At 52.7% G+C, this 23,676-nt stretch overlaps 7 protein-coding genes across 7 annotated transcripts; 4 read left to right on the top strand and 3 right to left on the bottom strand.

Moving 5' to 3' along the window:
• Positions 1 to 2,787: 2,787 nt before the first annotated feature.
• CORC01_08227 (short chain dehydrogenase) lies at positions 2,788 to 4,144 on the bottom strand (the record flags this gene model as incomplete). Its single annotated transcript, XM_022619860.1, has 5 exons — positions 2,788 to 2,968; positions 3,027 to 3,143; positions 3,204 to 3,512; positions 3,578 to 3,647; positions 3,718 to 4,144. The coding sequence occupies 5 exons, from the start codon at positions 4,142 to 4,144 to the stop codon at positions 2,788 to 2,790; spliced, it is 1,104 nt and encodes a 367-aa protein (XP_022473621.1).
• A 4,365-nt stretch (positions 4,145 to 8,509) lies between these two features.
• Positions 8,510 to 9,837, bottom strand: CORC01_08226 (acyl-CoA dehydrogenase; the record flags this gene model as incomplete). Its single annotated transcript, XM_022619859.1, has 2 exons — positions 8,510 to 8,603; positions 8,657 to 9,837. 2 exons carry the CDS (start codon positions 9,835 to 9,837, stop codon positions 8,510 to 8,512), a joined length of 1,275 nt encoding a protein of 424 aa, XP_022473620.1.
• A 329-nt stretch (positions 9,838 to 10,166) lies between these two features.
• Positions 10,167 to 11,990, top strand: CORC01_08225 (carboxyl transferase; the record flags this gene model as incomplete). Its single annotated transcript, XM_022619858.1, has 3 exons — positions 10,167 to 10,717; positions 10,774 to 11,815; positions 11,868 to 11,990. 3 exons carry the CDS (start codon positions 10,167 to 10,169, stop codon positions 11,988 to 11,990), a joined length of 1,716 nt encoding a protein of 571 aa, XP_022473619.1.
• Positions 11,991 to 13,334: 1,344 nt separating this feature from the next.
• CORC01_08224 (uncharacterized protein) lies at positions 13,335 to 13,544 on the top strand (the record flags this gene model as incomplete). Its single annotated transcript, XM_022619857.1, has 1 exon — positions 13,335 to 13,544. The coding sequence occupies one exon, from the start codon at positions 13,335 to 13,337 to the stop codon at positions 13,542 to 13,544; it is 210 nt and encodes a 69-aa protein (XP_022473618.1).
• A 318-nt stretch (positions 13,545 to 13,862) lies between these two features.
• On the top strand, positions 13,863 to 14,459 carry CORC01_08223 (NUDIX domain-containing protein; the record flags this gene model as incomplete). The annotated part of the gene is made up of 1 exon (XM_022619856.1): positions 13,863 to 14,459. The coding sequence occupies one exon, from the start codon at positions 13,863 to 13,865 to the stop codon at positions 14,457 to 14,459; it is 597 nt and encodes a 198-aa protein (XP_022473617.1).
• Positions 14,460 to 15,935: 1,476 nt separating this feature from the next.
• CORC01_08222 (dienelactone hydrolase) lies at positions 15,936 to 17,040 on the top strand (the record flags this gene model as incomplete). The annotated part of the gene is made up of 3 exons (XM_022619855.1): positions 15,936 to 16,272; positions 16,336 to 16,652; positions 16,711 to 17,040. The coding sequence occupies 3 exons, from the start codon at positions 15,936 to 15,938 to the stop codon at positions 17,038 to 17,040; spliced, it is 984 nt and encodes a 327-aa protein (XP_022473616.1).
• Positions 17,041 to 17,351: 311 nt separating this feature from the next.
• Positions 17,352 to 23,162, bottom strand: CORC01_08221 (pfs domain-containing protein; the record flags this gene model as incomplete). The annotated part of the gene is made up of 7 exons (XM_022619854.1): positions 17,352 to 20,010; positions 20,073 to 20,391; positions 20,743 to 20,885; positions 20,966 to 21,268; positions 21,335 to 21,458; positions 22,148 to 22,422; positions 22,507 to 23,162. The coding sequence occupies 7 exons, from the start codon at positions 23,160 to 23,162 to the stop codon at positions 17,352 to 17,354; spliced, it is 4,479 nt and encodes a 1,492-aa protein (XP_022473615.1).
• Positions 23,163 to 23,676: the final 514 nt, after the last annotated feature.

The raw sequence follows: 23,676 nt of genomic DNA, 5'->3' as shown, positions 1-23,676 counted from the left end.
TGTGAGGGGAACAGGAGCCGTCAAAGGAGGGAGGGGGGCCAAGGTGGGAAAAAAAGCAAATCGCAACTGATCACGAGGTCAGTTGTCTCTGACAAGGGAGGGGCAGTTGAGAGAGCCTCGATATCGCAACCCGGACGCCATTGCGCAATTAGGAATAAGGGTTCTCTCGCTGGTGCCGTGAGAGCGACCCCCCCCCCCCCCCCCCCTTTCCCAAATACCCCCATAAGAAAGAGGTGATCTGCGGACTTTTTCACGGTGAGAGACCCTTTTCACAGATTTTCTGTAATACCTACCGCTGGTTTCCCTATGGAAGATTCACTTGGTAGAAGATGGAAGAGACTGGAGAGAGAGATGAGAGGCCACCCCCCTCGCCTCGTCCCCCCCACGCCTTGACCACGCGGACCTGCCATGTCGAGCGCGAGGGGCAACGACAGGCTGGAATGGTGGGTGTGGGATGGAAAGGGAAGCTGTCGAAGCTCCCCTGGAGCTCCCTCGGCAGGGGATGTGCGGGGTAGGTGAACACAACCTTAAAGGACTTGAGGGAGAGAGCTCACTTCTGTTAGCCGTTGGAAACCGCTCGCTGACTAAGACAAGATAAGGCAAGGTAGGTTGAACCCTTTCCCAGGTTCCTTCTCTCGCCCCCACGTCCATCAGCCGAACCTCCTATTTACCTTGATTAAAATAAAAAAAATTAAGGGTCGGGAGAAGGGGGGAGAGAGCTGATCAGGTTTAAGCCGCTTTGCATCGCCAATTAAGAAAACCCCCGGGTTGTTTGGACTTGCCGACAGGAACTTGATAGCTACCCGCGCCAAGAACGACGTGGACGGCTCAAATCACAGGTTCCCCCACACTAGCGGGATGGGCGCCACCCCAACGACGATATGCCTCCCACGCGAGTAAGAGTGAACTGGAGACGGGAGTTTAAGATGGGAGGGGGAAATAAGAAGGAGGCGGCGAGCAGGAAAGCGGGTAAAGGAGAGTGTACGGGTAGCTGCTATCTTTATGCTTATTTGTTCACACGGTATCGTTGCCACAGCTATCTTCTCTCCTCTCTTTTCTTCATTCATCGTCTCCTCTTGCTTCTCTTCCTTCTCCTCCTCCGCAACCTTACCCTGGTCCCGAGCAGGTCTCCCACGTGCGCTGACAACGGCGCCGGGTTTGATTAGCAGCACGGGCGGGCAGGGGGTTTCGGTGAATCCTTAATGATACCCCATGTCGTCGTTCATGGCCAAGGTTCCATTTGGCGGGGATTTTACAGTTGAAGGACTTGGAAAGTGTTGAGAAATGTAGGTGTAGTTTGTGGCAGCATGAGCACTCACTCCTTGAGCAACATGGTGACTTTGAAAGGAGGTTCAGCCATCCCCATCCGAACGGTAAGGTACCAGGGCGCATACCAGATCGAGCCCTGTTCTCCTCGTCCTTTAAATTCTGATTTCTTCCCATTCTCGGGCCCGTCTGCCGAGCGGGTAAAATTGCTTCTCACAGCTCAGCTCGCCCTCTTTTATCTCGTCACATCTGCTCGTTATCTTCCAATTATCCCGATCAATGGCGCCGCTACCGACCCTACCGGATAACTATGACCACCGGTTCGCGATATCTGGTTCGGTATCTCCGTAGGATGAGGCCGTACACCAACCTAAACCGAACACAATCCGCAAACACCACAGGACGCAGTAGGTAGGACAAACAAGACGCGCGCGGCGTTAGGCGAGACATCGGCCAGTCTGCCTGCATGCATGGGAGTGGTAGATGTACTCTCGGGACTCGGTACCCGCCTCCTCCTCGCCCGGTTTACATCTCGCCAATCTTGGATGCCTACCGTATGCAACAAGTCTCGCCTGCCCGCCAAACATCCTACTGCGAATCACACAAAATCCTCTCTCCCCTCCCCTTTCTCAGACTCGCAGAAAAAGACAAAGTCTAGACCCCGCCGCTCCCACCAAGATGCCGGCGCAGTCCGTCGTATAGCATGTGCTATACATGACAGCATGCACGCACGCCAAATCAGACTGGTCGCGCCCCTCCCCCACCCTTCCGCAACTGCGTGGCACGACGCTCACCCTCGACCGCGCAGTGTTCCAAGACTTCCGGCGTACCAGTGCATGTATGCATGTACTGTGCGTCAGGTGGTAGCAGCAGTAGCAGAAGTGTGGTGTCAGAGACATCTATGCCGGGCACCATGTAGTTTGTCTCCCGTCATCTCTCCGTCATCTCTGTTGCTGTTTGCCGACACCTACAGTCTCCCATCAGCATTCCATAATACCACATACTGCAATGTCTCATGACAATTCTATTGATAAACAGAGCGTTGGCAGAAAAGCAATTTAGTCAAGTCCTTGACACGAGGGCGAGGGACGAATTCCAGCGGGGTCGGATAGGGGATAGGGGAGACCCGGCGGTATGAGATGTCGGAAAACTGTCGGTAGCCCGTCCGGTGGCCATGTGCTGCGGGTTCCGTTACACTGCATGTCGGGGTTGTGGAAGACCTCGATCGGTGCCGACGAATAGGCCTCATCGGATTGGGGGACCGGTGTAAACCTGCCCGGTCGAAGGTATTTAATTGACTTTCACATGTCACATAACTAGATAGAGCTGGGTAACTCCTTCAAATTATCTTCCAGCATGGTGTTGTTGATTACCGTCATTTTTATCATTCGTCTATGATCATAAATAGACGTTCTATGTCCACGAAGCAAAACGCCAATTAAGTCTAATAAAAATGCAAACTTTTATCCCCTCTTCTTCGCTGCCTCCTTGATCCATCTCGGCTTGAAGATTGCTCGTGGCTTACGTGACGGTGTAACCGCCGTCAACACGGAGATCCGCGCCCGTCACATAGAGAGATGCATCGGATAGCAGGAAAGTAACGGGTCCCATCAGGTCCTTGGGCTGGCCCATCTTGCCTTGGGGAATCAAAGAAGTCCACTTTTGCTTAAGGTCTGGGTTGTCGTCGAGAATCTTTTCGGTCCTGCGCGAGTGTATTAGTATAACTGCTTGAGGCCGCAGAATGACGCCAATAGACTTACAAGGCCGTGAGCATGTAGCCGGGAGAAATACAGTTGACTCGGATGCCCGCGCCAGCCCATTCGACGGCCAGGGAGGCGGCTAAGTGGCGGACACCAGCTTTGGCAGCGTTGTAAGGTCTGTTGAACTATGTCTTAGCCAATCTCATTTTTAAGAAACAAGTAATCGGTGGAACCTACGCTTGGGGTTGGGGAATGTTGACAATGGAGCCAGACATGCTGCCGATGAAGACCATGCTGCCGGGTGACTTGCGCTCCATGAGATGCTTTGCGACGCCGATGGCGAAGAGATATGTGCCATCGACATTCACGCCCCAAAGCTTGCGCATTCGCTCGATGGGGTAGTTTATGGCGTCAAAGTTCTCGGTGAAACCGGCCGACGTGACGAGGTTGTCAATCTTGCCGTGAGCAGCGATGATCTCGGCGATGCAAGCGTCGACAGAGGCGGGGTCTGAAACGTCTGCATGGTGTGCAGTCACCTTGGGAACTCTATTGTGTGTTATTAGGCGCCAATTGATTCCTCCTGAGCTCAATTGGGTTGCTGGAGTGCATACCTCTTGGCCTCTGGGTTCTCCCTCTGGAAAGCCTCAATCAGGCTCTTGGCCTGGAGTTGTGCCTCCTCCTCTGTCCTGGTGTCATTATGTTGTCTTCATAACAAGACGAAGCTCGGAGGGGGTCAGGATTCAAAACTCACTGTTCAAGTCGACAATGGCAAGGTCACTGCCGGAATAGACCATACCTTGGCCCATAACCAAGCCAAGTCCGCGCGCACCGCCGGTGACGACGCCAGTGTGGCCATCGAGAGAGAAGGAAGCGAGCGTGGGCTTGCCAATGCCACCACCGTGGCCACGGACGGGCTGACTAGAAGGGAGCTCGTTGTCCTCCGGGTACTCGACTGTAACATCGGGGTCGGTTCTCGAGTACTGGCCAGGGTGAGGCTTCTCCCTGACGTTGGGACTGCCACTGATGGATCTGGACTGTTGCAGCTGCTGCGGGCTAGTGGCTGCAATGCAAGCTTGAGCTGCAGAGGCGGTAGACTGAGACGATTTGCTGCGGGCTTGGGTGTGCCTCGCGATGGGACGAATTGTCCGCGCCAGTCGGGCGCTAAAGGGACGGAACATTTTTGAGTGTGTGTGTGTGTAGTACACGTGGTATTTGGTGTACGTGAATGTTGCCGTCCGAAAGTGTTTAGACGGTCAATGTCGATGCGAAGTTCCCTTTGAATAGAGAAAAGCGTAATAGTCAACAATAACGGCGTAGGTTTCGGTTTGGGGGACCGTTGGCTTTTGGAATGGACTTGATCTGAATGATGTCACAGAGCTAGTTTTTGTTGGGCGGCGACCTGGTACGAGCTGATGAAGCTAGCTGTGTCTGGCAGATGCGGAGTTGACGATCACATCTGGCAGAGGGCTGGCGGAATTCGAGGCGCCCAAGTTTGGGCAAAAGCAACGATTTGAGGAGCTATGGTGGGGTAGATGACGTGGGACGAGCGGATGGGAGGTGATGGACTCTTGATCGACTGGCTATAAGTCTGGATCGGGAAGTACGTCGTCTCGTAATTCGGGGTCGGTTGGACGTGGTTTCTTGTATGTGGAAAGTGGGGAGGAAGGCTGTCGCGGGCAGGAACAGCAGGAGCAGAGGGGAGGAGCTTGGAGTCTTGAAGGAAGTGTAGGAGGAGAGGAAGGGAGTTCCCGTTTATGAGGACTGAAGCTTGCCATAAGGTAAGGAACCTTGGGTAGGGAAGGAAGGAACGAGAGAAGGAGGTTTAGGTAAGACACACGTTGCCATGACAAGTAAGGTAGGGATCGTGGCGTGAGTTGGTCAAGTGGTCAATTGCTTTTCATCCGGCAAGGGCAAGCAAGGATTGGACGTGGAAGGAACCACGTAACCTAGCAGCGAGGAGGAGAAAACGGAAAAAGTTCGTTCACGATACTTTGGGCAAGTGGACGCGTCTCGCAGCTTCCCGGCCCAAAACCACGTCTCAACTGGTCAAGTCCCAAGTCGCAGGTTCCAGGCGCCGCATGTCGCAGATCGCAGCCCGTCCGCCGCTCTCGCACTGCCTCGCGGGGAGCTGCCCCGGGAGTGGGCTGGACTCGTGGAGCCCGAGCGGACATGACTCCATGCCACCCACCGCCCACCCTACCTTAAAACCACAACCCCGGGGCGGGGTGGGCCATCGCCCCCAAACATCCTCTTCTGTCTCCTCCCCCGGGATGCCCGGCTGCCAGGCCGAACGAAGTAGTAGTCCCTGATGTTGATTGACTCTAAATTCCCACCAACACATCGGATAATAAGGAAGTTGGATCATGTGTTTTCACGACAGATGCGGTTTTAACGCAACCTCAATGGTATAAACATCGGTATATTGTTGATGCTGCAAGTGATACACCTTACTCATGGATAAGTATTATGTGTGGCAGGGAGACCAACCACCAGCGTACAGAACATGAGAGAAACAGAAAACCCGTAAACCCTTGTCAAGGTCGCCATGTCTCCTGTTCATCATTCCGAGCTCCCCGTGTCCCTCGTGTCCCCAAAAGGGATATTGTGGGGTTGGAGAAAGAAACAACGAGAATCTCGACCGAGCTTGTGACCCAACTCAGAAGCAGCTCCAACTTTTTTTTTCCCCCCCAAGAGTCGCCCGGAGTTCTTGGGGGGGTCCTTGGTGCAAAACATTGGGCACCCTTCGAACGCCATTCTCCATATTTACTCCAATTTTCCCTGCACGGGATGAGATTCTAGAATGCCATGAGATTAGGGGCCCGTGGGGCCAAGGGTCTGGCCACCGATGTTCGTCCTCACAGACGCACACCTCAGACGCAGACCGGACAGAGACATCCTGGCCTCCGGTTCGGAGACCGCCTCGATCATGCATCCTGTCACACCGTCACACTGTCACGTTGATCGGGTTGGCCATGCTGTTGGCTTGGCCCGTCATCTTGTTTACCCGCTTCGTTTCTTCTAATTCTCTGCCGGACACGAGGTCCTCTGCATCGTGGCTGACTGACTTGACTGACTTGACTGACCGATAGTCCATTGTTGGTTTCCATGCTACCATCCACCACTCACCAGCCTTCACCCTGACCCAAGCACTCTGCAGCTGTCTCCTAATCCCTGAACCACCTCAAGGAGCTGGCGCCGGAGTGCCGACCTCGGCCCTCCGCTTGCTCTTGCCGTTTGAGTTTTGATCTGAGAGAGATGTCCAAAATCAACGGCAGTCTCCGTCCCCATGACATTGGCTGTAGCGATAACAATAATAATGTCTGCCGTGCTGATCCTGTTCGAAAGCACGAACAAACCAATCCCAATCAGTGTCAGTCACCTTGCCTCCGGCCAAAGGAGCCAGTTATAACAATAACCGCCGTGAATCCTCAATTCCGCTGCAACATGCTCCACGCTCCATGAGGAACAGAGCGAGTCTGGCTGTCTTCGCGTGGAGCAAGCATCTGACGAAGAAATCCAGTAACGTAGAACCCCTGGACTCATACGACCGACTTGGAGCCCTGGCATTGATGTCTTCGCCCATCTGCGAACGACGATCACAAATACTCCGGATCACAGTACTATCGAGCTTTTCGTAGATTGTGAGCTCTGCGCATGTCATGCAGAGGGTCTTTTTCGAAACCCTTGATATCAATGACTCCCGTTGAGATTTTGCCACCGTGCCGCCAGCTTTGATAAGCAGAGAAAACATTCGGAAGTTATCTCGACTCTAAGCAAGGCCAGTAGCAGTCTGTTACTCGTGGGATAGGTAGTTCAAAACGTGACAGAAGCCGTGGCGGCAGCACTTGGAGTTCTTGGCAACCGCGTTGACTTGGGCGCCAGGATTGAGCAAATATTTCGCCTAATGTACGGATACTGCCGACCGACTCCTGATCTTTGCCAAACGCGGCAACAATGTGCAGAGCTATCCATTCGAATTACAGCAAGGCCGCATAAACATCAGCGCCGTTATGAAGACATTTCTCCGCGATGTTGGAGCTAGAATCGCGTTTCATAACGGGATATTGCGCAGCAAAGTAGACGAACTGAAGAAAAAGTCTCCTTTTCGCAGAGAATCTTGTTACTGGGGCACAGGACGCGGCGAGGTAGCCACTCCAGCTCCGCGACACGCTCCGAACTCCATTCCAGAGCCTCCTGCGAGATATTGCCTAATTCGATGATGATGTCGTCAATCTTGATGTTTTTGTAGATCATCCGTATGAACAGTTCGTCCGAAGCTACGCAAATCAGGTTGAAGCTTAGTAAATCTCTGTCGGATGAAGTTTCCATCTCGGTGCAGGCCGACTTGATGAAGGGTTTGGCCAAGTATGTCCTGCCATATCGGAAGCTAGTGACAAGCGGGAATTTGAACGAGATCCCGGATTCTTTGACAGGCCTCTTCGGGGTCTTTTCCAGCACAGAGAGCCGTTTATAGCCGGAGCGCTGTGAAAGCCTCTAGAACCAACGCTATCCGTCGAATCATTTCGGCAATCTCGCCACGAAACTCATCACCTGTCTGCGAAAGAAGGCGTGGATAAACGGGGTGAAGACAATGTGGTGCTCTATCCAGCGTCTTCAACCTTCCTTAGCCCGTTTCTTCAATTCGAGCTCGTCAAGTCTGAAGCCAACCCATGAGAAGAGTCCCTCGGAGCATTCATAATATAATCCATCTCGCAAGTGGCTCCAGAAAAATTTGCTGTGCTTTTCGGCCTGCGGATGTTGTGCAAGCCCGGCTTTGATGACTAGCGAAATATCGTCGACTCGCTGCTTGCTACCTGGATATCGGGCCAGGGTCAAATGGAGGCATACTCGAACCCCTGTTCTCACAGTTTGACATTGATCGAGCAAATTAAATACCTTCAGGCGGTCATGGAGCGACTTGCCTAAAGATGGTGATGTTGACTCGGATGCCGAGCTTGAGAGGTCCAAGGACTTGACGAGGGGCTATGAGGAACTTCAAGCATAGCTACTGGTCCAAGTCAACGAGAGACGAAGCAAGTTGATAACGGGAAAAGTCTCGGTCTCGTAGTCGCAAGCCATAGTCGAGATCCGCCCCGCGGACGGGACTGAAGCCGAGCTGGACGTCCGGATTGGTGATCTGGATGGCCACGGGTCCGGAACGCCGGTGGGATACTCCAAGGGTATTGGCCTGGACGCTGCCTTTTTCAAGTAAGATAGCTGGTGCTTTCATGGCCCGCACAGTGATATCACAGCCATGTGACAGAGGAAAGGTCGGATGTCTCTAAACGGAGGGGTGGAAAGAGAAATAAGTCCGGGGGAAGAACTACCATTGACAAACTCTCTTGCAACAAGACCATCGTCTATGCTGAGAACCTGTTCCTCCGGACTTTCTGTGGTGGCAGCCCAATTAGAGTAAATTTTATCATCTGATTTCTACGCGTTTCTGTGGTGACATCGAAGGCCCCATCATGATTCTCTATTTCTGAGATTCCAAATTGGCTCGCTATTTGTTTTTTTGATACACCATACCAGTTGCAGTCTCATCACGCAAGGTGGGCATACTCCTTGTTGAAAGCCCTTCCGATAACCATTCTCCGAATTTCCGAAGTTCCGGCACCGATTTCATACAGTTTCGCGCTGAAGACAGTCAATATAGAGGACCCGTTGAAAAATTTGAATCGATCACTTACTCTCTCAACAGCCTTGAAGCTGGCATTTCCTCGACATATCCCATGCCACCGAGGAGCTGGATGCTGTCCAGGGTGCACTCTGTCGCTCTCTCGGCAGCATACAGGATGGCGCCGGCGCAGTCCTGCGTCTTGATCGTTCCATCCTCGTCAACAGCCCTAGCTGTGGCATATGTGTATGCACGCGAGGCCTGGAGCTTTGTGTACATGTCTGCCAACTTGCCCTGGATGAACTGGTTCTGGGCGATGGGGATGCCGAACTGCTTCCGCTGGTGGGTGAAGGGCAGAGCGACGTCCAGCGCAGCCTGCATGATGCCCAGGGGTCCGGCGCTGAGAACAAGACGCTCAAGGTCCAGACCCTCCATCAGAACTCTCACACCGCCGTTGATCTTGCCGAGGATGTTCTCCTTGGGCACGAAGACGGAATCAAAGTTGAGCTCGCCAGTGTTGCTTCCGCGCATGCCCATCTTGTCAAGCTTTCTTGCGCAGCTGAAGCCCTTGGTCTTCGTCTCGACAAGGAACGCCGTGACACCCTTGGAACCCTTTTCGGGCTCTGTCTTGGCGTAAACAACGATGACGTCGGCGTCGGGACCGTTGGTGATCCACATCTTGGAGCCGTTCAGGACGTAGCCGCCATCGACGGCCGTCGCCGTCGTCCTCATGCTCACGACATCGCTACCAGCCCCAGACTCGGACATTGCGAGCGCACCGACGCTCGTGCCGGCAATCAGGCCGGGGAGGTACTTCTGCTTCTGCTCCGGAGAACCGTTGAGCTGGAGCTGATTGACGCATAGTTGGGAGTGGGCAGCATAGCTGAGACCAATGGAGCCAGAGGCACGCGAGATCTCTTCCATGACGACGCAATGCGCCTGGTAGCCCATGGCTAGACCGCCAACGTCTTCATCGGCAGTCATGCCCAGGAAACCAGCCTCGCCCAGCTTTTGCCACATCTCATTGGGAAAGGCGTTACTCTTGTCCGTGTTCGCAGCGACTTCTTCTGTGATCTCGCGCCTTGTGAACTCCTGCACGCGCTCGCGGAGTTCAGTGAGGTCGGCTTGTGACGGTGCTTCAAATCCCTTGGGGTGTTTGGAGGAGTGGTGTCGGGTCTGGAGGGCGGGGGCGGCGAGGGGCCGCCATTGACGCGCCGGCCGCGCCAATGACCTGAATACTCTGACACTCGACATGGCTGTGAATGGTGCAAAAGAATTGAAAACTATGAGTTGACAAGAGGGAAATTGAAAAACAACAAGTTCTCCTACGGTTGATGATCCAAGTTACCTTAGCTTGACGCCGAGTTGGAGGTCCAACCGGGACAAGAAGGTGCTCGGCTAAGGGCGGCTTCTAGCGGGCCGAGGACAGCGACTGGACGTCACTGGAATGGTATCCCGTCAGCAAGCGAGCGGCCCTCGACCCTCTCCTTCCCGTCTTCAAGGCCTCCGTCGGCATATGGAGTGCTTCTTCTTCATACTTCGAACTGCCGCACCCTTGGATCTATCTTCGTACACGTCCAATTATGTCTTTCTCACGATCGTCAAGAGATGTGCTGCTTCTGTCGCGTCAATTGACCCGGCCGGGGCTCAGCGCACCCCGCCTCCCGCGAACCACCAGAAGCGTTGCGACCTTCACGCCGCCGCACCAGGCGAGCGCCATCTCCCGAATCCAGACCAATGTCGACCCGACGTCCGATGAGTACAAGGAGAACGAGAAGCACATGGGGGAGGTGATGAAGAAAATGCAGGACTTGACACGAAAGGTACACCTTGGGGGTTCTGCGAAGGCTAGGGAAAAGCACCTTGCAAGAAAGAAAATGCTACCCCGCGACCGAGTCACTGCATTGATCGACCCTGGCACGACCTTCTTGGAGCTATCGCCGCTGGCCGCCCATGAGCTTTACCCAGAGGCTGATGTCCCGGCAGGAGGCATCATAACGGGCGTTGGTGTCGTGGAGGGCGTGACGTGTGTGATCGTTGCCAACGACAGTACAGTAAAGGGCGGAACTTACTACCCAATCACGGTCAAGAAGCATCTGAGAGCACAAGCCGTGGCTCAGGAGAACAAGCTGCCGTATGAGTTCCATGATATACCCTCCCTCGCCAAACAAATCACTGACCGTGACTTAGTTGTATCTATATGGTTGACAGTGGCGGCGCCAACCTCCCCCACCAGGCGGACGTGTTTCCGGATCGTGACCACTTCGGACGCATCTTCTACAACCAAGCAAGGATGAGCTCCATGGGGATTCCCCAGATTTCAGTTGTAATGGGTCCGTGCACCGCAGGTGGTGCCTATGTACCAGCAATGAGTGACGAGAGCATCATCGTCGAGAACCAGGGCCACATTTTCCTTGCTGGTCCGCCACTGGTCAAGGCTGCCACTGGTGAGGTGATCAGTGCGGAGGAGTTGGGAGGCGGCAAGATGCACTCTTCTGTTTCAGGCGTGACGGACTACTTGGCAGTTGACGATGCTCATGCTATTACACTCGCGAGGCGGAGCATCAGCAACCTGAACTGGCCTGCAAAATCACCTTCAACAGCGGCGCCCGTAAAGGACTATGCCGAGCCGCTATACTCGCCGGACGAGCTTTTGGGTATCGCCAGCACCAACTTGCGGAAGCCCCTGCCCATCAAGGAGGTCATCGCCCGTATTGTTGATGGATCCGAATTCTCCGAGTTCAAGCGAGACTTCGGTTCAACCTTGGTCACCGGGTTCGCCCACATTCATGGCTATAAGGTTGGCATTGTGGCTAACGATGGTATTCTGTTTGCCGAATCCTCCGTGAAGGGCGCACACTTCATTGAACTTTGCGCCCAACGAGGGATCCCGCTGGTCTTCCTCCAGAACATCTCTGGTTTCATGGTTGGCTCCGCCGCCGAGCGTGGTGGTATCGCCAAGCACGGCGCGAAACTTGTAACTGCTGTTGCATGCGCCGATGTTCCCAAGTTTACAGTCGTGGTTGGAGGCAGCTATGGTGCCGGCAACTACGGCATGTGCGGTCGAGCCTACAGTCCCCGTTTCCTGTGGATGTGGCCGAATTCACGCATCGGTGTTATGGGCGGTGAGCAGCTGGCTGCGGTCATGGAAACTGTTGGCAAGGCCGACCCCGAGCTGAAGGAAAGGATAGAACGCGAGAGTGACGCGACGTACTCGTCGGCCAGATTATGGGTCAGTAATTGTGGTTTCCAAATCACGCAACATTTGCTAACCATGCTCTTAGGACGACGGAATTATCCCTCCCCAGCACACCCGGCAATACCTGGGTCTAGGCCTGAGAGCGGCTATGTCAGGCCGGAATGAGGTCAAGGCCGGTGATACCAAGTTTGGCGTGTTCCGAATGTAAAGAGCGTAGATTTTTGTCACTTAGAAAAGGGAGTGCAAAACAAGCCTTTTACTGTTATTTCATTGATAACTTTGATGTGTCTCCATACAATACTTTACCTTGTGCCGCCCAAGCTTTGCCGAGCTCGGTACAGATGTAAGTAATCTTGCCTGTTTCTTTACTGTATGGAAAGAACGTATGACGATCGATGACCGACTGCCGATCAAAAGCCCACAAACGAGCCATCAACCCCATCTTATTTACAATAGCTTACGTTTCAATAAGTGTCTTAGCTGGTTAATGGTGTTCTAGGCTCGTCCGGGTGCCTTGCATGCATTCCCGCCCTTGCACTCAACGGCGCGGTGGAGAACTTTTTTCGGGGCCCTGAAGATGGCAGTTTGGCAGACGGTGAGATTTCTCGCTCATGTTCGCAGAACTGGCATCTTTCTCGAAGCAAATTTCTCGAAGCAAAATCCCCGGCCGGAGCAGACTGCCCAACAGAGACAGGGCATGGCAACATACGGGGAGGCATACGGGGAAGATTTCTGCAACAGATCGGGCAGGAGCCAATCGCACGGAGCTTTCTCCGGAGACCCACCAGTCAAACCCTTGCCCAACGCTGGCGGTGAAAGCCCCGGACGTGTTGCACACCAGCCAGCCTTCTTCTCCTTTCCGTTGCCTCTTCAACCCATCACTCACATATCCCCATGTCTATGTATTTCATGACACCTCTCCACAAGTCTTGCAGATCAATCGTCAGCAAAATCGAACGTGGCCACAGTGACGGTCGTCCACGTGCTCGAATTCGTGTGACGTTTACGTCGGGTCTTTGTGTCCTACACGACACGTACTGATCGATTCTCCTAAAGACTTGTTCATCGCTTGTTCTACTGGCTTCGAGAAGCACGAAAGTACCTGACACGCCGCCTAGGTCTGGCCGAGGTTGAAGTATGGGATAGATGGTGTTATGGTGACACGCGACTTAACCTGCCGTCAAAAAAGAGTCTCCGGCCATGGCAGCAAGGATCCGATCTCATTCGCTTGGTAGTTGCAAGCCGGATATCTCACCACCCGGTCAGAGATGACTGATCATATTTCCTTCCGGTTATTCTCAACGTGGTGTGCATCGTGCCTCTCTTATTCCCAACAAGGCACCCTCACTTTTACCTTCTCTCCCAGGGCAGACCGCGATTTGTGGGCAACCCATGCAGTACACTCACACCTCAGTCTCACCGATCGTCAAACCATGCCTCACCGGTATGCTCTCACCGGGCTAGGCCCTGCAGTTTGTTCTTTTCACTTTTTTAATTTTCTCTAGGGCTACTAGTACCGATATGGGACCCGGATAGTGGGGTGAGTGACTTGATGCCGGCTATGGTGGGCGCAGCAGGAATGCGCTTTGTACCCTTTCGAGGCGTTATTTTTTCTCCATTTCTCTCTCTCTCAGGCCTTGGCCCGGAGATGACGATGGTATTACTGCATGGAACGACACCGGTCAGTGGAAAGATGTTTCGTGGTGCCGGAGGCTTGAGAGGGGCGTCAACTCCGAGAGGCTGTATGAAAGCAGACCGGTAGCTCGAGTGAGCCTCTTGCCAGCAGGCTCTCGTGATACGGTTCACCGCCATAAGATCAGGGGCGGGTATATGAAGAGGGAAACCCTAGTCGGTGAGCTGGCTCGATCTGGTTTCGTTGCCCTAGACTAAGGCAGTTGCCGAGGAGAGTTCTTTGTTCCAGATCCGGGCCACCTCAAAACCAGACAGCCTCATCCTTCTCAGGCCGAGATTCATATCATCAGCCACCTTCATTCTTCACATTCTCATTATCACCTTGTTACTTCAACATAAATCATCCCAAAAACGATATAGCTTGTTCATCGCCACAAGTTGAGACACAATGGCGCCCTCTGCATTACTGGAAGAGCCCCAGATGTATGCGCCGACCATATCGGAGATGGCACGCGGCCGGAAGTTCTATCCTTCCAATAAGTTCATCATCAGCTGCGGCACCGTCACAATCGACATGCGAGCACGGCGCGTGCTGCTAATCTACAACAAGAGACACCACATCTACCAAATGCCCAAGGGGCGGAAAGATATTGGCGAAGACTTTCTAGCAGCCGCGTTACGCGAGACACGCGAGGAGACGGGCGTCGCGGTGAAACCAGTCACCTTGAGACTCAGCACGAGAGCTACCCCCGCGGGTGGACCCTCCGGTGCCCCGGAGGTGTCTGACGAGATCACCAACACGGAACCTATAGCCGTATGTCACTACCCCGACCCGGCTACCGGTGCTATGAAGATGGTATTTTACTTTGTTGCAGAAGGGAATTGCGATCTCGGGCCGGAGGGTTGGACTGGAGAAGACAGAGTCAAGTTTGATGTTAGCTGGGTCGACGTCGAAGACGCCGCGAACAAGTTGGCGTTCAAGGAGGATGGCATGGTAGTCACCAAGGCTCTGGAAGACTTGAGAAACTCGGGGTATGATATCTGATTTTTGGAGTGTCAGGTCTCTCTATTGGGTTGGAAAAGTTGGGCGTTGGCCATTGAAAAACGGGAGGCAGGATTTACGGGGGGTCATATGGCTTGAGCACAAACACAGCGGCATATCGTATATGCATTGTCGGGATTTCCTCCCTTTTTCGGAGTTGAAAACGTCAATAGGCAGGGTGACTTGGACCAAATTGTTCAAACGAGTTAGTTTTCAATTGAAATCCGTTTTGTTTCTGACATCTGACCGTATAATATCAACCTAGGTTCTCAAGTGGCCTTCTTGATAGTCCGATGGTCCCCGATGAGAGCCACCGACCCGAAGTATCGGGAACCATCCCAAGTACTCATTACCAAGACCAAGGGTTCCAAATATGAAAAGAAAAGAGAAAACATGACGAAACGGTATTTCGGCCGCGGACCAACTCCCGAACATGGCAGGATTCTGACAGCTTGGCGGTTGCAGGGGCCTCCCATCCATCACGGATGCAATATCCAAGTTCCCCCGGCGTCATGCTTCCTCCAATTCGTTCAATCTGACAAACCAGGACGTTGGGTCTTGCAGACGCTTTGGACGGACTTAGGTGCAGGGCTGCAGCGGTCCAGCCCACCGCCGCCACGGCCGCTTCCCTGCCGTTAAGACATGGTCTGATTGATTGGAGGTGTGCGGGTGGAAGCAGCTTACGGGCTGCCTAGGTATTTTGTAACTCATTCGGGGGGGGGGGGGGGCGCGGGGGGCACGGGCACGGCGCCGGCCGGCCGAGGGGGTGTCCGTGCCGTATAAGATGGTTTGGTTGGTTTGAGGGGTGCGGGGGGTGACGGGTGTAGGGGCTGCGCAGGGTTTTTGTACCGCTTGTGGGGGGGGGGGGTTATTGTTTACTTTCAATTCATTGCGTCCATATCTTACATTGCCGTCTCCGTTGGCGCCGTTGCCATCCTCGCTAATGTTCCTGCTAATGTTCCTGAAAACCCGCGCAGACTTTAGATAGAAGAGTCAAGGAACGACACGGCCAGACGAGAAGGTCGAGACACTTACTGCGATACCTAGCTGTATCAAAAGTCCTTCCGGCGGTTCTTCCCCGCACAGCAAGTGCAATTTGTGTCTCGGGGAAACTATGACTTCCGAAGCCGGCCGGCCGAACTCGGTACCGGCACCGGCATTCATCAATTAGTGGGGCCGGTTAGATTAATCACTGGCGGGGTCGACCCGCTTGCCGAATTGATTCTCATTGAAGCATTGGTGACATCACCCCCACGAAGACCCCCTCCCCAAGCTCCCGACCCTCATTGCGACCCCTCCATGGAGATAGGTAGGTAGTCAAGGACGGCGGGCTTACTGTATACGTCAGCGAAACGGAGCAGCTCTCAACGCCTCCCGTCCCCGAACCCCGCCAAACGTAGCTTAATCCGTCATTGACTCTCCACTCAAGAAACCCGCACTGCAACATAGGTACCCAACCTTTCGAGCATAATAAATCCGATGTCTTCCCACACTGCCAAGGCCACGCGTTCCGCTTCTCAAGCTTTATCTCGATCGTCGTCCCTGATCCCCAAACAACCTCACTCACCCACCCCTGCGATAGCTTCCCGATCAACAACATCAATAACAAAGAGCTTTGCGACTTGCTGCAGCTCAATCACCAAACTATCACCTCTCACACAACAAGTCCACAGGTCGTTTCCGACGCCAGCCGCCAAGATGTCGACCATGCCAGCTCAGCACGGCCACAGCGAGGGATGCTGCAACATCCCTCCTGTCGTCTCCAAGGGCTACGATGCCAAGGGCAGCTACGAGGAAATTGGAGGAAAGAAGACTTGTAGGTTAATTATAGGTCCTACCTATTCAATGCTTGACAATGCTAACGTGACCAACCCTGCAGACGTCACCGGTCCCGCCGACGCGAAGAAGGCCATCATCGTCACCTTTGATATCTTCGGATTCTTCCCCCAGACGCTCCAGGGAGCCGACATCCTGGCCACCAGCGGCGCCGAGAAGTACCGCGTCTTCATCCCGGACTGGTTCGCTGGCGAGCCTTGCCCTATCGAGTGGTTCCCTCCCAACACCGAGGAGAAGCAGAAGAACCTCGGCGGCTTCTTCCAAAAGTTCCCGCCCCCCAAGATTGCTGGGGAGACCCCCGACTATGTCAAGGCCGTTCAGTCAAAGTACTCGTCCATTGAGTCCTTTGCTACCATTGGTGTACGCTTCTTGTGGCTCCATCTCAAGGCCAACTGTATGAAAACTGACATAATCGCAGTACTGCTGGGGAGGCAAGGTCGTTTCCCTCGTGGCCTCTGGTGACAAGAACCCCTTCAAGGTCGCCGCCGAGATCCACCCCGCCATGGTCGAGGCCGATGACGCCAAGGGCATCAAGATCCCTCTTATCCTGCTCGCTTCCAAGGACGAGCCCGAGGAGGATGTCAAGAAGTTTGAGGCCAACCTCAACGTCACCAAGCACGTTGAAACTTTCAAGGACCAGATCCACGGATGGATGGCCGCTCGCTCTGATTTGGAGGATTCTAGAGTCAAGGAGGAGTACACTCGTGGTTACAAGACTGTCCTTGAGTTCTTTGGCAAGAACTTTTAAGTTCACCGGTAGATATGGCAATACTCACCTATGATTAATGAGATACATGGAGCAAACTACGATTTCCTGCAGTATAGGGAGCATCTGGAGACATTGGTGGAGACCATTCTTAACTATACATTGAATGCTGATCTCCATCCCTTTCTTGCTCGACCCGATGAAGACACAACCCGAGTAGAGCGGAAGGACAAAGTCCCTTGAACTAGTACCACGCCGATGAAATATCAATTAGTTGTTGCAAGCCAACGTCTACTGAACAATTCGGGTTTTTTCATTATCATCAAGCTACCAAAGACAATACAAACGTAATCCTACAATAATTGACCAGGAAAATAGTGCCATACCAGCAACTCATCCCTAAATCTCCAACGGCTTTTGGACAAAACCTCGACATTATCGGATTCTGCTTTTCCCCACGTAGCCCCACACTCCAGTATGATCTTGAATATTGCCAGATACCCGAGATCAGCTGCAAAATTCAATGGAGTTATCCCTTTGAACTCCTTGTTCACGTCAACGTTTTCCCGACTTGATATGCACCGGACATAACTTGTAAAGTTGGCTCTGATGGCTGTCATCAAGAGTTCTTGGCCATCGAGGCACCATGCGCCAAATCTAGGATCGGCAAGGAATAACTCGATGATTTCTTGCCTGTTTTCGAGGCCCAGCTCTGAATGCATGGCGTACCATGGAGGTGTTTGACCATGAATGTCTATTGCGCCAGGATTCAGGTCTGTCATTTCAAGCAGCGACTTGAGTTCGTCTGCAGAGCCACGCAGGGCAACCTGAAATAGCATGGCCGTGCTCTTGCTGTTGTCTCTGTGATTGACATTATGGCCGCTAGCATCTTCTCCCAACAGTGGGCGAATTTGCCTCAGACTGAAAGCACTCTGCGTGCCTCCCCAAAAGGGAGTGTAGCCACGCTGATCTCTGGCACAAACGTCGGCACCGTGGACTATAAGAGCTTCTGCATTCCTTTTATTGCCGTCGTGAGTGGCCCAGAAAAGAGGAGTCCGCCCTAGATTGTCCACGCTCTCGATTTGACCTTTATGCTTGATGAGGAGCTGTAAAGTAGGCTCGTTTCCAGAGCTAGCAGCCCATGACAAAGCTGTCCGACCGTTCAGATCTCGGGCCTCGATGTCTGTCCCATGTCCTATGAGCAACTGCACCAAATGGACATTCCCTCGACGAGCAGCCAACAACACAGGAGTCATGCCCTGAGAGTCCCGAGTCCCGATATCAGCCCCGTGATGGAGGATGACCTTGATGACTGACTCATTCTCAGCCAAAGTAGCGAGGAGTAGAGGCGTTCTTTCGTTAGCGTCCTTAGTCTCAATATCTGCCCCATGTTTCAAAAGGAGCCTCAAGGCCGCAACTTTCCCTGTGACTGTAGCCCGAGATAATGGAGTTCTTCCATAATTGTCGCGAATTTCTTTCTGGAAGCCATTACGCAAGAGTACCTCGAGGGTTTTTGTAAGCCCATTTGAAATAGTCCCCACCAAGGGATTCCAGCCTTCGGCAAGTCTATTAATCTCGTCCTCCCTTGACTTCATCTCGTATGGATATGGCTTAGAAGCCACCAACCACTTCATTTCGTTGGCATGGTCCAGGGGATTCAAAGGAATCATGCCACGAGCGTGATGAGCTCTCAGCAACAGCGAGAATGCTGCGGATGCCCAATCGTCGTAGCTTTCGCAGTACCAAGAGGTGAACAGACATTCCATGGCAGCAAGCCAACCAGCTCTAATAGTATATGCGGAGAGAATCGAAGCAGGGCTGCAGCTTTCGCTACTTCCCAGGCCCATCACAGAGCCAGGATGTCCTTCCATTGTGGAAGCCGAATCGGAATGCGAGTTGTGCTGAAGTAAGATGTTGACGATTGCTCTTTGTTCCCCTTTGATAGCCCCCTCAATGATCGAGGTACCAAACGTTCCTTCGAGCTCAAAGGTGATTGTCTTTTTCGCACAAAAGTTGACAACAGTTTCAACGACGCCCACATGCCCTGCCCCGACAGCCATTCGAAGGGTTGAACGGACCAACGGAACTGACAAAGTGTGCGAACAGGCTGTTCTCGGCAATTCCGCCTGCAATGCCAGTCCCAGTGGATGTGTGCTCGTTTCTAGCGTGCCGCTGTCGAGGAAGAATGTAACAAGATCTGCATGACCTTGGCGAGCTGCTACCCATATTGCTGTCTTTTCATGGTCGTATGGCGAGTATGCTTCGTGTATCAGAATAGCTCCCGTGTCGAAAACCTTGCGGAGACCGAACCACGCTCCCAACTGAGCTGCTGTCTCAAACTGCATAAAGCCCATCTGATTCATGACCTCAAAGGCCTTTTTGAGCATTCTGTGATCCCGCAGAAACTCGACAACGCCATTCGGTACGGTAGAGCTATCACATGCATGAGCCCCCCAATGGACAAGCGCATAGTCGTAGTAAGGAACACATGCGATTCGATAGTCTTCACGCCTCCCTGGCCAACGAGCATCTTCGCTGACTTGGAGTACATTCTTGGATGAGAGATAAAAGACAGATGTAGTCGCGATTTCCGAATCCATTTCGGCGAACAGTCGGGACCTTCTTTCGTCAAAGTATTCCTGCGTGGTCTGATGGACGAGCCTGATGATGCCAGTCTCCTCATCTCTTGTGACGAGACCTGCGCAAACTGATAATATGGTATCAAAAGAGGTAAGATCATCCTCTTCTATCTCCTTTCGGTCTTCTGCAACTGCGAGCGCATGTTGAAGCTCTACAGCAGTCAAAGGCCTTTTGGCGCATGTAATCCAACCGAGGACTCGAATTGCAAGCTCACGACGATCTGGTGGTTGTGCTCTTATTCTTCCCAAGGCTTCGTCGTAGATGCTAGAGTATGCAGCATTGCCATTGGGAACTTGATTGATTGCTTTACGTAGCGCCGTCACGTTAATTTTCACAGAAAGTGAGTCTAGAAACAGCTGGGCCAACAAAAACCTGGGGCACACGGTTTAGCCAGTGATACGGTCGCAAAATATTGAGAAATCGCTATGACTTACATGCCCCTTGCAATCCGGATGACCCCATTTTTGATCTCTTCTTGAAGGTCACGGCGTTTCTTGACGAATTCCTGCATATCTGGAATACGGCCTTCCACATAGCGTCTCAGGTCGTTGTCAGTGGCTCGAATTGCCAAGGCAACACCGAGATCAAATTCGGGTAATTGAATAATATCAGGAACAGGTCTTGAGGTTACAAAAATGTTCGCTGATTGATGTTTCTGTAGCCGAAAGACTTCTTGAAGGAGTGTTTTGAGGCTGGACGAGTCACACTCATCCAGGGCATCCACCACCACGAACAGCCTCGAGTAAAGCCGAGCTATGGTGTGTAAGAGATCGATTGTCTTACTTAAACCCCTGGACTTTTGGCCCTGGTGACTTCTGTACATTGCCTTCACGCTTTCCGGAAAAGGCAGCCGTGATCTGACAAGTTGTCTGACTAGACTTGAGATGAGAGCGTGAGCGTCTTGTCTTTCTTGGCTTCTGAAGTTGCAAAAGATGAAGGCTATCCCGACATTTGCATCGCGGAAGTGGTGAGTCAGCTTGTCAACCACTACAGAGGTCATTATTGTTTTACCAGCCCCGGGCATCCCCTGGCAAAGCAGTGTTTGACGTTTTGTTGATATCCAATGCTGAAACTGAGCGGTCTCTAGTAGCCACACGGCAGTACCCCTCTGTCTGCGGGAAAAGTAGTCTTCTTGCTGTGCTGAAAAATCGACGGGGGTAATCCAATCAAGTATTTCCTGTTGCTTCTGGATGACTTGCTCGTCGCGCACCGAGGCCGCGATCTGCTGAGTTGCGTGAATGGTTTGGCTACCACATTGTTAGTTTTCCATTTTGAGTTAAGCGACGACCACATGCAAATTCGATCGCATGCAAGACGTACGGCTTACCTGTCTCGACTGTTTCTGATCACTTCTAACAGCTGGACTTTCAACAATATCCGTGATCTGAGTGTCTGGACCTGTGCGGGATCCAACCTGAATCTGCTAAATGCCACTGAGGGATCTAGCTTGGCACGTTTCCCCGGTCGGTTTGCAGTTTCTATGCTACTAGTCTTCTCTAACATGTCTCCCAAGTCGTCCAGTATCTTGGAACTCCCTTCCACTAAGTCGGAAAGATGCTGTTTCGCGTCATCCTCGTACTGTTCCCTTTCACGGTTGATTCCCTCGAGAACGAAGACAAGAGACTTGAAGCTGTCAAAGCTTACTGTAAGTTGCTGCTGACTTTTGGAATACAATCAAATTTTCTTGAAGACCTACTCTTGTGTTAAGGACCGAAACTCAGCAGGTGCGGCCGCAAAGCGCTCCTGGTATTTCTTTGCCTTGTCGATGACAGTAATGAAATCCCCGAGACTGAAACCAAAGCTCATTTCAACCAGTCTTGCTGTTATCAGAGATTGTAACAGAAAGTCTATTAAGTGGCCAATTGATGGACGTCTGAAGAATGCTGTTTACGGGTTCTTCATAACTTCCACTTGAGCGTCTCTATTCCTTCTGATGTTGTGATTGTCGGACTTGCTGGTCTTACCTTACGGAACATGGAAAGGAAGAGACCGAAGAGAGTGATGGAGGGGAAGACAGAGGAACAGATCCGTCGGTAGCGTGCCTAGGTAAGGGCGCGCAATGCTTTCACGACTGAAGGCTTTGTCTTGATTCAAGGTGGTGTCTCAAGCCTGCTGCCCAAGATGTAGGTGAGACTTGACTCCAATTAAGCCACCTGCACTCGGGACGTATCGGGCCGCCTACATGTACTGCTGTGTCCGAATTGGCAATCAGTTGTGATTGGCGAACAGATATCGTCATGTATGGGGACGAGGCTCTGGGCGAAGCCCTTCCCTTCATCAGCTCAGAGATCATGAGATAGACTAAAGCTTCTGGTATAATAAATGCGAGTCCATGTTTGTACAAGTTACTGCTCTCAAATACGCGGGCGATCAGTAAAAATTAAACTTTAAGCTAAATGAGTTGGAGAACAACTCCTAACCATAGGAGCATGTACTTACCATCCTCTCTTAAGATGAAAGAGCAAGCTCGCTGTCCATTACTCTATAATTTGAACGTAATGCCACCGACCTTCAACCCACCGCCGCCTCCGCTTTGGGGAAACAGTCACAAACCCCTTGCCCTGAGCCAGCGTGATACCGGCTCCATACTTCAACAACACCCCAAGGGCCCTATCATCCTTTCTTTCCAAAGCATACGCGACAGCCGTCTTTCTCCTCCCATCGGGGCGATTCACATCAACATCGTCTCTGCCACATAGAAACTCCACGAGGTCCGCTGCTCCAGCCGTAGCGGCAAGATGCAACAAACCCCTCCCTTCCCCATCAACATCCTCAATCCTCACCCTATTGTCCTCAAGCAACACGAACAATGTATCCGTATCAGGTACGAAGACCCGGCCAGACCTAATCCATGCACAGAGAGCATACCACAAAGGCGCCCGAAGATCCTCGTCTTTGAGGTTGACGTCTATGCCTGGAACCGCCATCAGCAGGCGGGCCATCTCCGTGTTGGTCCTTTCCGCGGCGTATGATATCGTAGTTCTACCTTTTGAGTCTGCCAGGTTGACGTCGGCTTTGTGGTCGAGGAGTACCTTGACTGCGGCCAGGTTTCCGCGCTGGGCTTGCACGCAGAGGGGAAGGGTCCCTTGACTGGACATCGTGTTCGAGTTCGCTCCCTGCTGGAGAAGGTTCTGTATTTCGCTCAAGGACCCCTCATCGATGACTTCGTGGAGTCTTACGTCCAGGGCGGTCTCGGCACTCGAAGCTTTCATGCTGCTTTGCCCTTGCTCAATAGGCCCCGAATTATGTGCACTCAGAGGCATCTCTGTCGTAGAGTCGCCGACGTCGATCCATCCCTGACTGATGGGTTCATGGGGCTTCGAATTCAACGTAATACCCACGTGAGGTCCACCGGGATCAGCCGGGTCGTGGTCGCCGACAACTTCCTGGAGTTGTCGATTTAAGGTGACATTTATACCGGAACCGTATACCTCGGGCTTGATCGCAGGCGCTACTTCAACCAACTCACGCCGCCGTGCTTCCGTCTCCCAAACCTCGGGCCTCGTATTGATCTCACGAACCATCGTCGGTGTTGCTGAAGGGAACTCGAAAGTCAGAAATTCATTGGAGACTGATTCACGTCCAAGGGGCTTCAAGTGGCTTACTTGCTGCTGGTTTGCTATGTTACCACGGCTGAATGTGCGCACTCAATGCAGGAAGTTCAAGAGACAAAAACGAAAAGCACAAAATCACAGTCCAAAGCGTCGCCAGCTCGATTTTGTTGGGTCGACATGAGACAGCCTCGCCAACGACTGACACACCCATACGCACCCTCAAGTAATCTAGTAGACGCATACATCCGGCCTATTGTAAGGCAATTGGACCAACCCTACACCCCTTCACACCTTCACGCCCCGCGATTCGTCCATCCACCGCGCCCCGATGTGCAGTTTACCGCTTTGAAGGTGGTTACACACCAGGCAGCTACCAGCTTGGTTTTGCTCCACTTAATCAAGCGCGGGGAAACATCTGGCGGCGCGGGCGAAGATAAAAGGTGCTCTTCACAATAACTTGGCCGCTCATTGTGGCGGCGTGGCC

The sequence above is a fragment of the Colletotrichum orchidophilum genome, assembly GCF_001831195.1.
Source record: "Colletotrichum orchidophilum strain IMI 309357 chromosome Unknown Scaffold_69.1, whole genome shotgun sequence".
NCBI lineage: Eukaryota > Fungi > Ascomycota > Sordariomycetes > Glomerellales > Glomerellaceae > Colletotrichum > Colletotrichum orchidophilum.
This window is presented reverse-complemented; position numbering and strand designations above follow the sequence as displayed.